The sequence below is a fragment of the Perognathus longimembris genome, chromosome 12 (genome assembly GCF_023159225.1).
Source record: "Perognathus longimembris pacificus isolate PPM17 chromosome 12, ASM2315922v1, whole genome shotgun sequence".
Taxonomy (NCBI): domain Eukaryota; kingdom Metazoa; phylum Chordata; class Mammalia; order Rodentia; family Heteromyidae; genus Perognathus; species Perognathus longimembris.
This window is the reverse complement of record NC_063172.1, coordinates 8,226,873-8,243,808: the sequence shown is the minus strand read 5'-3', so window position 1 is coordinate 8,243,808 and position 16,936 is coordinate 8,226,873. Positions and strand designations below refer to the sequence as shown.

Here is a 16,936-nt window from a genome sequence, read left to right as displayed (position 1 = left end):
GAGGAGTATATGACTGCTTCCTCTCTTAATGAACCACTTATTCACCAGTTGTACCGATCTGTCCTTGTCCACGCTTCTGCATCCAACTACCCACACCCAATACTGGCATCTTTAACTTTTCCATCAGCATTTCATCCAGTAAATTTCTGCAGGTGTGAGAGTTGGCCAGAGAATTCCTTTCCTGTCCTTCTGCAAATTGAAGTTTATCTATCTGACTTCAAATATATTCCATTGATTTGTGGGTTTAGTGAATGAAATTATTATGGGTTTAGTGAATGAAATTAGATGCATTTCTTCTCATGCCAAATCTCTTACTTTGGTATTTCTTGCTATTATTAATAACATGAGTGTACCTAACACATTGAGCTCTGGCTATATGCTTGGTGTTATGCTTAGCACTTTAGCCATGATACTTCATTTGTTACTCAGAATAATCCTAAGAGGAATTTTGATCTCTTTTCCCAGATGAAGACTCATGAGAAAGCAGTTTCTGAGTCATTCAGAGATGTCAAAGCCAGTACTGAAGTTCACTTTGCTATAATGCTCTGCTCTTCTGACCTAAGTACCATACTTGTCATATTAGCACTAATCTCTTCTGTGCTTCTGTAGTTTCACCATTCAGTTTATTCATCTAGGCACAAATAGGCATTGAGGTACCAGGATCAAATATAAACCTTCCTTACCTTCTTGGAGGTCATATCCAGAGGGGAATGAAGACACATAAATGAGGAACTAATATATAACACACTGGTGATCCCTAAAAAGTTAGGAATAGCCATGATTTAGAAAATAGGAAAAGGAATCAAGGGAGGAATAATGAGGGAGATGGCATTTAGGATAGGCCTAGTAGGCTAGAGAGAATAATATTAATGGACAGAGGAATGGAGAGTGTGATCAAAGCATCTAAAGAATGATTGTGGCTAGCTGTATTTATTTTTTTATTTTTATGAACGTCTGTTAGTTGTACAAAGAAGTTACATTGTGATATTGACTATATGTGTGCTATGTATCTTGATCCATTGAACTACCCCTTTTATTATTCTTTCTCTTATTCCTCCTACCTAACAGTTATGGACATGTAGCAGTTTGAAAGTCTGCCAAGCATCTTTCAAACTCACCTTTCACAGGTTTATTTCTGCTTCACACTGAGAAACAAGGCATAGCTGTTCTCCATGGCTGCTTCACGTTACTGAGATGCATCGCAGTTGGAACTGGCTCCTTGTCTCATGGGATTGTCTGACAAAGTGGTCCACCTGCATTCTTCTCCACTGCAGAATGAATGTCCCTTGGGTACCAAGGAGTAATGGAGCCTGGGAGTGTTTTTCCAGCCTGCTGTAGGTGTGTGGGTGACAGACCCATCTGCCTAGAGCCTCAGGGATCTCACTGCTGCACAAACCTTCTGTTCTTACCTACAACTCCTGCAGAGATTTCTGGTCAAAGTGATATCTAAAAATCAAAACTGTGCAAGTGTTAAAGAAAACACACACACAGTAGCTAGAATTAGGGGAGGCGTCTTCCTATCATTTTATCATTGGAGGACATTTACAATCTTGGTTACTCCCTGACTGTAAGTTTAACCATCCCTCATCCCCTCGCCCCCCACAAAGAAGCCAGGCACTCTTGTTCTTCAGCTTATTGGATCACATTTTCTAAATTGCCTTTGTTGTTTTTGCTTCAGTTAGCCCATTTATAGCTTTGAGTATTTTTGCTTCTTGCTTTATGCACCCTGATTGGATAAATGATTCCAAATACCACCTATCTTCTCCAGTCCCTTTAGACTGAGTAGATATTTAGCTATCTCCAACCAGATAATCCACAAGCACCAGCTAAACTGCCCCCTGTATGGTCTATAAATGGCAGCTCTTGGATCTCTCTCTTGCCCTTGTTCTCTTCCCTTTCTGTGCCTTCTATGTCAATAGACAAGTCTTCTGCCTCAGAAGTTGTGCTACTTCTCTTTCTGTGAGTATTTCTTTTAGGGTACTTCCTTTTCATCTTGTAGGTCTTACATTTTCTTTGAATTCTTCCATAGCACCTGGAATATGGCTGAGGAAATTTTTCTTTTCCTTGTGGTACTGGGGATAGAACCCAGGGCCTTGAGCATGCACTCTTCCATTTAACTACATCTCCAGCCAGGTTCACAGAACGTGCTCATTGAATATTCACCCATGTAGTCTTTCTGTAGAGAATGAAGACACTGTGGCTCTCCTCCCTTGTCTGCCTAGGTAGGAGAACTGCTACCAAGTCTCTTCTTAGACTCTCCACATTGGCTGGTCTTCCCCAAGGAGGGGAAAAGCCGATGCAGTCATTTGGTAGTAGTGGGTATGTCAGAGAACTTCTAACTGCTCTTTCATATTCTCACCATACTTGCTGAATTCTCTCCAAGAAGGAGGAAGGCTGATGCTCTCATGCTGGCCCTGGAGGCTGTGTCTTATGCTGATCTATTGTAGCATCACAGCAGTGAGTTGGGTTCCAAGGTAGGCAAAAATTCACAAGAGTCAATGTGGAGACTGTGTGTTCTCTTGTCTGTACCTGACATTCCATATTCTGCCTTTAATCATAGCTTTACATAGGCATTGACTTGGAAATCTATGAAAAATGAATGCTTTGTCACCCATTTCAATCTTGAGCGTTTACATGTGCTCTGGAGGGGGAGGGAAGATATCAGAGCATGTTGAAAGTTGCATGTGATAATTTGCACTCAGAGCCCCCTTGACTCTTGATAGGATTAAAAGTGACTCCCTTCTAGGTGCAATAAAAAATAGAAAGAGAAATAAAAGATAGGCAATGAAATCCAGTGATAAAACTAAAGCCTTGTAGAAAATAATTTATCAGTCTGAGCATTGTTTTTAAACTATAAAACTGGGATTTAGGGGCCTGCTTTTTAAAGGAGGAGTCTCTGAAGTTCAATAAAGTAATAAATAAGCAAGATGAGAAACCAATGACATTTTAGTTGTCTTTCTGTATTCATGGTAAAATTGAAGAGACCAAAAGCATTAAATTATGGAAAGAATATGCAATACTTGGCTTTGAACTTGACTTCTATTGCTAAGCATGGTGATTTTGAGGTTAATCCATTTTCTGCAAATAACATGCCATTTTTATTTATGGCTGAATAACAGTCCATAGTCTCTCTCTCTCTCTCTCTCTCTCTCTCTCTCTCTCTCTCTCTCTCTCTCTCTGTGTGTGTGTGTATGTACATACATGTATTATCTGTCATATTTTCTTTTTCACTGATCAATTTTGGGTCCTTTGGCTGATTCAATAGCTTTGCTATTATAAACAGTACTTTAATAAACATAGGTGTGTAGGTTTCTTTCTCAATGGACTTTACTTCAGGTATTTATGCCCAATAGTGGTATGGTGAGGTCATAAAGAAGGTCTGTTTTTAGTTTTTGAGGAAGCTCCATACTGATTTCCACAGTGGCTGCACTAGTTCACATGCCCACTAGTTTCTTTCCTTACATTCCCACCAGCATTTGTGTGATGATTACCATTCTGACTTAGATGAGATGAAATCTTGGGGTAGTTTTGAAGTGTATTTCTCTTATGGCTTAGGATGTTGGACATTTCTTCATTTAGTTATTAGCTAGCTATTTGTACCTTTGTATCACATTTTAATGTATGTTAATCCAAAAATAAAAACTTTAAAGAACTCAATGAGAACAGTATTAATTACAAAATTGGCTACCATGCAAGGTTCTTGAACTCTGTATAAATTCCTCTGGAGATAACTGCAGTAGGTCCTCAGTATTCGTTTATTTCTGCTGCACACATAAACATTACAACATTGGAGTGGAAATTTCATCTAATTATAGAGCTATTCAGGCATCTGGGGACTCTTGAATATTCTTTTGCCTTGGTGGTGCATATAAAATCATGGAAACCTTTCATTTTTGAAATCGTGTTTCAAAAAGAACGACAAGGGATTTGCAAACAGCTCTATGCCAATCACTTGGAGACATTAAGTCCTAATTATTCTCTGTAGCATATCTTTGGGGTGATATCACAATGACATTTGCTGTGAAGGCAGGGATCAGTGTAGACTACAAAACAGAGTATAGCAGCATGTGGGGCGATGAGGAACAGGAACTTAGATCATACCAAATGATGACATTTGGATGGCACTTTAGAATCTGTGTAGAGCCTGTGAGCACAGCTATGCGTTTGATCCCGGTAGCAAACTGTGAGTGGCAGATATTCTTAGCTATTTCAACAGATGAAAACGATGTGGCTCATGAAGAAAGAAAGTACAAGTTTCCCCAAATGGGCATGGTTGACTTAACTCTTCCTGTACTCCTGAGATGTGGGCATTATTATTATTTTGCAGGAAACTGAGGTGTCAGAGAGGTTAAATGCATGTTCACAGCTAGTAGGATGCACAGAAAGCATTCAGCCTATTGATCTGTTTCTTTTCTTTCTGTCCTCCCTCTGTTAAATACTTTTCTCTCTCCTTCCTAACATTACCCTTTTCCCTCCATCACAGTATGTCTCTGTGCATGCAAGTTAAGATGCATTGTTCTGCAATCACAAGATGTATCTTAGGTTATCTTTTAGTCTTCCCTTAGCCTACCATTCTGGGATAGAAAGAAAGGCAGCTGCCATTGTTTGCCTTTGCCAGGGTTCAGTCAGTTATGCCACAGGGATTGGGAATTAATTGTGATCAGGTAAGTAGAGACTCCTTCATGTGTCAATAAAATCCATGACAGAAGACATGTGTGGGAAAGGCACTCATCACCTTTTTAGTTGCAAGGTCCCAATCAGCAACAAAATGAATTGGAGAGAAAAACCACCTTAAACATACCAAAGAGAGTTTTTGTTGTGTCCAGGGCAGAGGGGTGGCTTTGTGCTCACAGAAATGGGAATTGTCTGTTTAACTTTGCTGTTTCTGTCATGGCCAGGTTAAGGGAGGTCCTAGTGCTTGCATAACAGAAGCCCAGGGTCAGAGTCTCCTACCATGCTAGGTAAGGTTCCGCTTCTCTTCTCCTTGAACCCAGCAATCAGGACATGGAGTCTGGTTCTCTTTCTCTGGCTGTGCCAACTGCGAAGGGAACCTCAGCAGGTGGGCTGAGAGGCATGATGCACGCTTCCCTGGCAAACCGTGACCTCTTCTACCAAGTCAGCATCCTCAAGGTTTTGCAGGCCTTCCCACATCTGGCCCATCATCGGGACTCTCACCTCCCTGACTGAAGACCTAACCTGTCTCTTCTCTGGTCTATTCCACAGCCAGTTTCTTATCCTCATCATTTTTTGCTTAGAGTTTTGCAACTCCAGATCTTATTCCCATGTCCTGTGAGCACAAATCAACTTCCACTGCTTCTTTGATTAAAATGCGTCAGTAAAGCAGCCTGTGCCAACATGTCACCATTTCTCAATAAGGTTTGGGCACTGTTCTTACCCAGAACACTGTTTCTAGCTCTTTTTTTCCTTTGCCTTTTCTCAGTCAGTTCTGTGGCTTGTTAGATCCTTCTGGAGGGTTGAATTATCCTGGTCACCTATTTTAGGAATGTTGGCTCAACACTCCAGCCTGCATCCTTTTTCCACTTTGCATCCTACCCCACTTGATCACGGTAGTCACAACCCCGTTAGAGCTGCTAATTGTTCTGCTTTGACCTTCAACAGACTATAAGCTTTCTAATGGCCATATATATCTACAGTCCAGCACAGACAGATGTACAGTGGGCCTCAGAGGACTGCATTCCAGGATTCCAGGGGGATTACCTTGCCCTTCCTGGCTTCTATGTCACAGACAGGAGTGAAGTGGGAAGGTTGGATGAGGCTGGGAAGACCCCACCAACACTTATTGCTCACGACTCCGAGACTGCTTTTTTTGGCCAGTCCTGGGCCTTGGACTCAGGGCCTGAGCATTGTCCCTGGCTTTTTCCCGCTCAAGGCTAGCACTCTGCCACTTGAGCCACAGCGCCGCTTCTGGCCGTTTTCTGTATATGTGGTGCTGGGGAATCGAACCTAGGGCCTCGTGTATCCGAGGCAGGCACTCTTGCCACTAGGCTATATCCCCAGCCCCCGAGACTGCTTTTTCTAGGACTCTACTTCTCATAAGCTATTGAGTAGTCAGGAAACCAGTTTCCTCCCAGTACTTTCTGGCACCTGTCTCTGATGTATTCCTTGTGTAGTACATATGCATCTATGTATGATCTACATACATAGCCTAGAAAGGATGGTGTATATAGTATGTAGAGCTAGACATATGCTTAATGATTATTTCTTTCTCTATGCCAGCAGATTAAGAGGTCCAGGAGATTAGAGAATCTTGCCTTTTATGGTTTTCCCCTCTTTATGTAGAGAAGCATTCCCACGATATAAGTCTGGCAATAGTAAGCATTCAACAGCAGAAGGTTTCTCTCTCTCTTTTCTGGTTCCACCCATCATTTTTCTTAAGTTATAGAATGAAGCACAATGAAAGCCATGAAAAGTAGAGCCTAATTAGTTACTCTAATAAAGTATGGGGGGGCAGCAAAAGCCTTATCTCACTCACAACCCTTTGCCCAAACCCATTAACCACCATTTTCCTTACAGTTTTATAATCTATTCATGGATATTCTAATTTTCATATCTTAAAAGTCTGTTAAGTTTTCTCCTTACTCCTTCATTTTACTTATACTTTATTTTTTGAAGATTAGGTGTCTTTGAAGTGGAACATTTTCTACTCTCTGGGTTTTATACTCAACATCTTCTGAGCCTGGTAATTCCTATGAAGTGATGAACTTAGCTTTGCTCCTTTGGGTGAGACCATAGGTAGCTCCATGCTATTTCATCAGGAAGTGTGGTAGTCTCTTCCTTTTGTGATCATACCACTTCTGATTCACAATTCCTAGATCCATTTATTGGTTAATGGTTGGAAAAATGATACTTTAATTTTATCATTTACTAAAACATTTTAAGTTGGAATGGTTTTTTTAATGCCATTTCCCTTCTCCTATTGTTCCCTGACCATGTGAAATAGTTCATATGGAAAAGGAAGAAAAAATATGTTTCTCACTTTTTCATGCTTCTAAGATAGTCAACAAATTCCCTACTACTCACCAAAGAGTGGGGTGAAAATGTTGAAAGGGGTGACACATATCACAATGCATTCTACTCATAATCTGCTTTGTTAAATGGCAAAAAATGCAGCGCATATCCTACAAAATTAAGAAAAGTGAAGGAAGGGGTGGGTTGGGAGGTTTGGGAGAGAATATTGGAGGGATGACATCGATCAAGAGGCATTGTATTAACAAACTGCTCTGATGAATGGCAACTCCTTTGTACAACTATTTAAAGATAATAAAAATATTTTTTAAAATGCATGATAAAGTCAGGAATTCAATGCATTTGCTATATTGATTGTATTTTAAGATGACTTTTTATGCAAAAGCATGAATCATCCCATCTTTGGGCACTGGGAGCTTCACTAGTACTTTCTGGAGTTCTTTTTGATAGGATTCTCGTAGTGCTTGGTAGTCTTTGGCTTTCTTGAGGGACAAGATGTTACAGACGTCATTAGTCAGGGTTCTCCGGAAGAACAGAACCGATGGAATATATGCAATTATAGGTGATTTATTAAACTGACTTGCACCATTACCGGTCCCACAGTAGCTGTCTATAGGCGGGAGAGCAGGGAAAAACCAGTAGCCGCTCTATCCAAGAAGTTAGAGGCTTCAGAACAAAACGGAGCGAAGATGTAGCCCTAGTTCAAGTCTGAAGCCCTGGAAGGCCCCGAGGCACTGCTGGTGTGAGTCTGTGTTCACAGACTGGAGCATCTGGAGTCTGGCGCCATGGAGGGCAGTAGTAGTGAAAAGGTTATACGTGGGCCACTGTCCTATTTTGGGGTTCTGCTCACACTCAGGGCAGCAAAGTTCTCCACTCAGTGGATGCTCCAGTTACTAGCTGTCTCAGGAAATGCCTGTCACTGACACATCCAGAAAAATGCTTCACCGGTTTTGTAGGGAGGACTCTAAATCCAGTCAAGTTGACAACTAAGATTAACCATTCATTGTAAGACTCATCTTGCATGGTTCCTGCTCCAACCCTTGTTGGAAACCCCATCACTGAAGCTAGATCTTCTTTATTTTTGAGTTTTAATCCAAGCTGTGACAGTTTTCAACTGCAAGACCTTGGGCAATTTATTTCATGACTCTGAACCTTAGTCCCTTCCTCTTTCTGGTAAGGACAAGCCTAGCATCTACTTCAGAGGTTGCCATGGAGATTTGTTTCTTGAGTTATTGTATATTAAGTATTTGGAAGTAACTAATCCACACATAGGTGTTGTAGTACTTTTGAGATGGCAATTTTGTCAACATAGGAAGCTTATAAATAGCTCAACAAGTAAATGCTCACTAAAGCTCTTAGTCACTCTCTGCATCTATGGGTATGATACCCAATAAAACGGCTTAGATGGGTTTTGGTTGTTTTTATTCATATTGGGGAAAAGATTCTTGCCTTGACAGAGCAATTGGATTTCATGTAGAGCAGGGCAATCAAACAGATATTTAGTTGTTCAATCATCCTGGACCCAAACGTTCTAAATTCTGACTCATTTAAAGAGCAACTGGTAAGGTCCAGGTGGGGGGTCATTATCACACAGAGACATTCACCCAGTAACTGAGTCCCTTCATATTTACCTTGAGGAAGGAAGCAAACTTTGTATTGCTGTGATAAATAGAAGAACGATGAATGCACAGACCAAGTTTGACTTGAATACTTCATCCCTCATTTGAGAGTACTGCAGTTAAAAAGAAAAGAAAGAAGAAACAGGAATTACTTCACAGAAGCGTTCAGCTTTTGGAAGAGTTTAGTTTTTAGCAACATTTAAGATAGGGGCAAACAGTAAGAAGAAACAAGACCATTAAATCTTTTTTAAAAATTTAAGAGGAATCCATCTAAAGCTTCATAAAACCTGCATGAAGTGCTAACGCTGTCTCTCCTGCCAACTTTCCAGTTACAGCCTGTGAGTGAACATGACTCCCTCCATTGGGAAGGGTCAGGGAGAGGGCTTTGCATGAGGTAATCTAACTCTCCCCTTCCCTGTGAACTACCATCATTTTATCGGAACAGAAGATCACATATATGCAGTAAATCAGATTCATATGGATTTTCTTCCTGAATAAACTTAACTAGGGCTTTCACTCTATTTCTTAAACTCTATTCTCTATTTCTCTCACTCTATTTTTCACTCTTTCTCAAGCTTTCCTTTCTCAGAAGAGACTCTAAGATGGAAAGGTCAATATGTCTGCTGCTCTCCTGCTGTGTGCTAGAAACAGCCTTGGGGAATGGTGTTGACTTTATTTTGATTACTCAGGGTACTAAGTAATTTCATTTAAAAAGCTTCTGGAAGGTTGGTATTGAATGTGTACTTGCCCCACTCTTGCCTGGTCTCTAAAGCCATCATGAGGCCACTAAGCTGAGGAATTATCTACTTCCAGAGAAAAGGGTTTATAATATATCATTATGTCTATGAACACAAGACACTGGAACTAGCCTAAGCCAGGCATTTCCTTGTGCCTTCATGCCAGGGAGGGAGAGTAACTTGCTATTTAGATCACATAGCATGCAGGCCATTTTACTTTGAGGTTTGGGAGGAGCTAGAAAATTAAACCTGCCAATGGAAATTTAGGATTCTTGATTTGAATTTCAGTGTGATTTTTTCCCAGAAAGCGGATAAACAGCCCTTCTATAGTCTCTCAGGATCTGTGCCCAATAGTTCAGGGATAAGATTTCAGTCAACTCGTTACAATAATAAAAATAGTCTAGCTTGTTAGAGGATTTGCGATAACAGTGGCAGGATTTTTACTGTCTCACAGAGTGCTGTGTGCAGTCCAGGTTTAGGCTGAAACTTGGTGTTCAGGGTCACAGCTAAGGTGTGGGGAGTGACAGGCCCTGGTGGATGCAGGGGTGAAGCCCCGAGCTGCCCAGAGGCCTCAGAGTTACAGCTCCTGCAAGGCAATGCCTTTGATGGGTATCTGAGGGAACACAGGAAATGGTCTCAAAGAATCACAGTAGGCCAGCCTCACTCCTGATAAAGACCAAGAAAACCCACACCACGCGTGCATAGTGCCTCCCAAGAGCACCACGCAAGTGTACACACAACTGCCAGCTTGGAAATAAATTCCTTAGCTACAAAGCCATTAGTTCTTTGAACAAATAACATATTCATTAAAGTAGTACTTAAATAATTGTACCTACACCAGGGTGATATCTTTTGAGCCAGCTGTTTTTGATGTTTTGGTTTTTTTTTTTTTTTAAATAGGGTCTTATAACTTGGCTCAGAGCTTCCCTTGAACTTTCAACCCTTCTGCCTTTTCTTTCTGAGTAGATGTGATTATAGGCAGGAGCTACCACATCCAGTCTAATAATGAGATTTTAAATATGTGAGTTGTAAGTTTGGTATATTAGTCTTTCTCTTCCTTCTTTATTGTCATCAGTACTGTCGTCATCCTCACAGAACATTGCAGTTGTAATGAATGCCACCTTCTTAGTTCCAGAATAATTTCCATAACACCATTAATGCCTGTTCAAATGATTCTTTATAATCATTGGATGACCTCTGCTTTGTTTTACTCTCAAATTAAAACACGCCCAGTTTCCTAACCATGAGGGCTCAGTCTTTTCATAACATTCCTTTTTGTTACTGGCTTTCTTTCACGGGGAAAATATCATTTATTATACATGTCAAGTCTGAGTCTCTGTGACTCCTTTCCTGAATGTTTCTTACTGATGCCTTAAAATAACTCATAATCATCATCTATCCAGACTAAAGTTGCATAACATTTCGTTTTTCATTTTCTTCAGAGAAAAAGCTGGATGGGGCAAGGAGAAGGACTTCTTTCACCTCCAACTTTGTCAGGATTTCCTTGTGAAGAGAATATATTTCCTCCCACCTCACTCCTCTTCTCTGGACACTGGGTTTCAGCACAGAGGGCATTGTTACTTTGAAACATGGGGAGAGGAGTCCTGTGAAAAGTCCTAATGGGTGCAGGATGATTACAGCACCAAGCCTGAGGGAGTGATTCATTTAGCATCTTGTTGACTTGGGAAGGTCTTCAGGGCTAGATGAAGTTAGCTGTACACAAGATCTTGCTGAAGTTATACATGCTCAGCCTCCCTCTATTCTGTCCTTACCTAGCACCACTTGTGGTCATGTATTTATAGTTTAATCGTCATCATGGATTACTCTAGGGGTACACTATCTGAATTTTAATCTCAGCCTCAACACTTACAACATAGACAACTTTAGACAAGCTTACTTAGCTTCCCATGTCTCAGTCTTCTCTGTCTTACAGGTGTTGTTAGCAAGATAAAAATGAGTTAATAGAGAGAGTGAGGGAGAGGGTGACATTGCTTAAAAAAATGTACACATTTGTGACATATGTAACTATAACCCCTCTGTACATCACATTTATATTAACAATACAAAATAAAAATGAAAAAAAGAGTATTTATTTGCAAAGTGCTTGCCACAGTGTCTTACACATGACACTGTCAAAGAATTTCCTATGAATATGAAATGATTTCATTCATTCCGTTGCATAACTAAGTACTTTTACCTTTGTGAACCATGGTCAACTGTCCCACGAGTTATCCCTTTCAACCCTGGTGTTGCCTTCTAGAATGTGACTCTCTATCCCCCTGTAAAAGTCTGTATCTTGTGCTCAGTGGGACTCACTGGTACATGATCCATGTTTACAAAGGATTCTTCAATAAGGATAATGATTTCCTGTGTGTGGCCTTTTTGACTTGCGGAATACCTTCCTCATATTTCTCTTTTCTTCCTAAAGCATTTCCCAGAACTGACAGAATCCTTTGCTTCTCTGGAGACCCATAGGAAAAGTGTTCTTGGAAATGACCACTAGGCCTTCATAACTCACTGAGTCTTTTATTCTGAAAGAGATTGCGACTGGTGTGTGTGTGTGTGTGTGTGTGTGTGTGTGTGTGTGTGTGTGTGTGTGTGTGTGTACTGCTGTTTTGTGGGGTTTTTTTCCTTGATGAGAAACTTGTGGGTCAAAAATGGGTAAGGGTTGGTCATGGTCAATTTGTTGGTGGCAAAGTTCAGAAAATAAAGCATATCTCTTGATTGTAGTTACATTCCTCCCAGGAGACTGCTGATTATGGGCAGGAAATGGCCAAGGCAGTAGCTAAGCCAATTATAATAAAAACTCATACAAATTAAAAGGACAAGTTAACTAGGCATCAATAGTTTATGCCTGTAATCCTACTCAGGAGGCTGAGATCTGGGACTCATGGTTCAAAGCCAGCCTGGTCAGGAAAGTCTATGAGACTTAGTTTCAAATGCTAAAAAGCCAGAAATGAAGCTGCATCTCAAAGTGGTAGAGAACTAGCTTTGAGTACAGTTCTTTTAAGGCAAGAAAAGGAGCACAAAAATCTTGAGCACAAAAGCTCAGGAACAGGCCCTGAGTTCAAGCCCTAAGACTGGTGGGTGTGACATACACACACACACACACACATACACACACACACACACCAAAAACAAAAACAAAACAAAAAAGGCAAGTTACTTGGAATGAATTATAAAACATCTTTTGAAATCTTAAATTCTAATTTTGAATATTATTGTTTTCAGTCTCTAGAGTTTAGGTTGATGTATTGGAAAGGTCACCATCTAATTTAACATTTTTGAATAATAATGAGTTGTGTCTAGTACAAACCGGGTGTTATCCCACATGCTTTACATGGCTGATCCCATTTGTCACTGAGGAAATCCATCTTATTATACTCCTATTTTGTAGATAAATAAGCTGAGGACAAAGGTAATAAGTAAGCTGAGGACAAGGGTAACGACAAGCTCAAGGTACAGGTCCACAGATGCTAAGTGTGGGATCTAAAGACTCTGACTCCAGAGTGGGAGATTTCACTGGTGTACTGTGGGCTGGGATTTTACTCCAGTCTGGGTAAGGGCCTTGCTCATAGTGTACCTAACAATGTTTCTTGATACATTTCAGTGATGTAATTTATGGTACAGAAAAAAGAACATCAAAAAAATTTAGATCTATGTAAAATCTTGGCTGGAATAAAAATGAATCAGTCTCTGGGCAAAGTATAGTCTTCAGTATCATCCCATTAATTAGTTTAATAAAATGACACTGTTGAATTTCCATAATTGATCAATGTATTCTCAGCACAGTATACTATGAAAGAAAGATCCCTATTCCTTAGGCCTGATTTAATGGGTGAATTGGCATCAAGGAAGAAAACCAAAGAAATCTGTGGGTTTTATTTGAATGAAACAGGAGAGGAACCACAGTCTGAAGGACTATAAATTAATTTCAGAAATGAAATCTGAGTTGATTTAATGAAGTTGGACTTGAACTTTCCTCTGTGGACACAATGCAGGAAGAACTTTCATTCTATTTGTTTCTCATGTTTGAAATGTTGGCCCTGAGTTCTCTCAAAAGTTATTTTCAGAATTGAAGCTAGAGCCAGAAAGGTGAGTGGGTTCTAGATCTGCCACAAGGAAAGTGAAACGCTGAAGTCAGGTAGTTTGAAGGTAAAATTTATTCTGGTTCCTCCTTCCACAGAGAAAGAGCAGTAATTAGACTCAGAAGTGGTAGAAAGAATCTTTCATCCTCTTCATTGCTTCTACCTGAAGGGGTCCTGACGAGTCTTCCTCCATGAGGTAGAGGAAAATCACCCCACACTCCTGGACCCAACTTTCAACTATAAGCTAACAGATGCTGAAGGAATCCTTACATCACTACAAAATGTGGCAGATGCTTCCATTATGGCTATTTAGCAACACTATAACTAGACGGCATACCTAGTCAAGTCATGTGTGATAATACAAAGTCTTGTAAGTGGAGTGGTTTGAATTTGTCTCCCTGGCCCAACTTTTATTAATACAAATATCACTCAATAATAGTGCTTTGAAATAGGCCATTAATTCAGGCTCAAATCCTTTTAGTGACTATTACATCTTTGGATACATTTAGCTTGAAAAAGGAGAACTTTCTGGCACATCTTTCATTAGTATAAATTAATGTTGATTAACATAAAATAGAGTCTTGTTTAATCTGTTCATTTTGTGTGAGTGAGGGAATTTAACTGCTGTCCTCCTGTTAAATTCATGCATTATATAGTATGGCAATGTCATATCATATCATATTGAAATTAAGTATATTTGGTTAACAGGCCCAATTGCAATAAAAGAGTGAGCATGAAATTTGCCAATGTGTTTGAGTTTATGGATTAAACTGTGTTTTCTATTTTGATGTCTAGTGCAATCAATTGCCAGAGTAATTCTATGAGTGACAGCTGAATTTGTGGAATCTCCCTTCTCCCATACTTCTTTCCAAGTAGTCTAACCTTAGAACGAAAGTGGATTTCTTCATGCTTAGTTGATTTACAAGGAAACATGTTGACATATATCTCGGATGAACAGGTGGGCAGAACCATGCCCCTGATGATAGATAACACATTTTGAAATATTATACGCTTTCTTGGTAGATAAGCTAGGTAGAACAGTTTCCAAAGCCAAGGTAAGGCCAAGGAGTGGCAACTACTTTTCTGTGTTCTTTATTGAAAAACCTTTTGAAAGGTTGTAGATGATGATAGGCATGATGCATGTTAATATATAGAGAGCATTAGAATTATTTCAAAGATTGGGCCAGTGAACTTTGGATTGAAACCATCATCATTCTGTATTTCTATTTTAGACCTCTGTAAGGTTGGTATTTCTGACTAAAATTGCTGGTTTTATGGGAGGAGAGCTGTATAATTGGTCTGATAGAAAGATACAAGTGAAATGACCCTTAGGATCATTTTGAGATTGGTGGAAATGGCAGCAATTTTACAAGGTAATATGTAGAATGTAAAGGAATCTCATTATGCTGCTGTTTGAATAAGCAATGGATTTCTTCCCTGAGCCTCTTTAAAATCTCTTCTTCATACTTAAAGAAGACCTGAATACTCAGTTTTAGCACTTTCCAGGGCAATAAAATCTTAAGAGAAGTTTGACATTGAAACAGAATAATTCCTTTAAAAGTAAGCCTAAAAACAAGAACATGAAAATGACCAGAAAATATTTGATTTGGAAAAATGTAGAACATCTGAGAAATTTAGTTCAAGTTCTCATCTTTCTGCACTTGAATAAAAAGAGTATCTTAATAATATCTGAATGTTTCAAAGACAAGAATTTGTGCATTTTCTCATTACCCAATCCCAGAGAGCAAGGTATCTTAACTCATCAAAAAGTTCCTTCATTTGCCTTTGTTCTTTTCCAAGTTTCTCCTTTATTATCATATTCATATTCTGAGCCAAATTAGAATTCATGGGAAGACCCTTTCAAAGTTTGTGATACATTGTTTACTGGACTCTTAAAGGCTTCCATTTAACTTTTGGTTTTCTTTATAAAGAAGCAAACAGAAAAGAATTTTGAATAGAGACAAGAATGGGTTGTACTCAGTAAAAGGACCATCTAGATTGTCTTGGGACAAATTCTAGCTTTTATGTGACAGAAGACGGTAACATCAAATGGATGTTTTGAAAATATTCAGTATGAACTTGATTCATAGCAATCATTAATCAGAAATGTGCAAAATGGATGGCTGATTTATATTTAAAACACAAACTCCCTTTAGTCTGACATATATATATACACACACATATATATACATATAAATATATACATATACATATATATATATAGTTTGACTGTCTTCTCAAACTATGTAGCCTCATAGCGAACTCCTTGACTGTTTACATTAATCTGCCATCTTTTGGACAAACAGCTCAGATTTAGTTCAAGGATCCAACTACATTTCTGTCCACACAGTCATGAGAACAAAGGTGTCTCCTGTGTTTACTCACTTACTTGGTTTTCAGACCATGGATAGCTAGGATGATAGAATTGTCTTGGTGTTATCTTGCCTTTATCACAGTCCTGGGTACTTCCAGGAATGTGTGATGGATTATTTGTATATGTGTGTGCCTATGTGAAAATATGTGTGCATGCATTTATGTGTGAATATGTGTAAGGTCAGAGAGAAAAAGAGAAATGATCATGTCTTTCACTTTGCTTTTTGACTTCCTCTAAGATATTTGCTACATGAATTGATATACAGCTTCTCTCGTAGTCTCCTCTGGCTGCATCCTTAATGTATTCCTAACTGCATGGAAGACGGGCTCTATGGAAAGGATAAAGTTTCCAGGGAATATTGTGCATTATAAGGGCTTGCACAGTACAGAATTGAAAGAGACTGCATCCCAGATCTGCTGCCTTCTACAAGTGTGAGTCTTGGAAATGCTTTCCAAATGCTCCACAGCTTCCTCATGTGAAAAACAGTAATATCCCCTACTTCACAGGGGATTGTGGAGAAGAAATTGATTTAGTGAGTTAACAAACAAAAACTATTGAGAGTATGTTGTGATTGCCTGTAACCTCTGAGGCACTTTCCAAGGATCAACCACATTTCATCTGCAGTTCATGGATTCCCATGTTCAGAAAGGAAGTTTCAAGATCACAAAGGGAAATGCAAGTGTGAGGGAGCAGGGGCCATGGCTTGCTGTCTTCCTGCAGCATACATATGGTGTCTGGTGGGCTTCCCAGGACAGCACAAGCAGGAGAGCAAATGTTCTGAGCCATGCCAAATAGCCTCCCTAGAAACCACAGGTCGTGAGGCTGGCAAGTCTCCTCTTGCAGGAGCATAAAGAAACCCATGTATAAAATCATATGAAAATCCTCGGTTCTCTCGTCTTTATCTGAAGGAAGACTAAATGATTAAAGACCGAATGCTTTTAGCAAGCCCATTTTTTTCCTTATCTGGTTTGGAACATGGCTATGATAGGGAATATTGACTAATCTACATTTAGAAAAAAATACAAGCAAATGATGCTTACCTAACTAAGTAAGCATATCTCAGGGGTGGTTACTACCTCTGTTTGAATGATCTGAAGGCATTGGGGATGACTTTCCCAATGATAACAAGCT

General features: G+C 39.6%; 1 protein-coding gene across 3 annotated transcripts in view; it reads right to left on the bottom strand.

Annotated features, from left to right (window-relative positions):
- The window catches only part of Adcy8 (adenylate cyclase 8), a 178,358-nt gene that overhangs the window by 47,892 nt on the left and 113,530 nt on the right, over nucleotides 1-16,936 (bottom strand). For all 3 annotated transcript variants that reach the window (XM_048358470.1, XM_048358471.1, XM_048358472.1), the window contains one exon: nucleotides 8,619-8,719. In XM_048358470.1, the coding sequence (XP_048214427.1) occupies nucleotides 8,619-8,719 (101 nt within the window). The remainder of the gene's footprint in view (nucleotides 1-8,618; nucleotides 8,720-16,936) is intronic.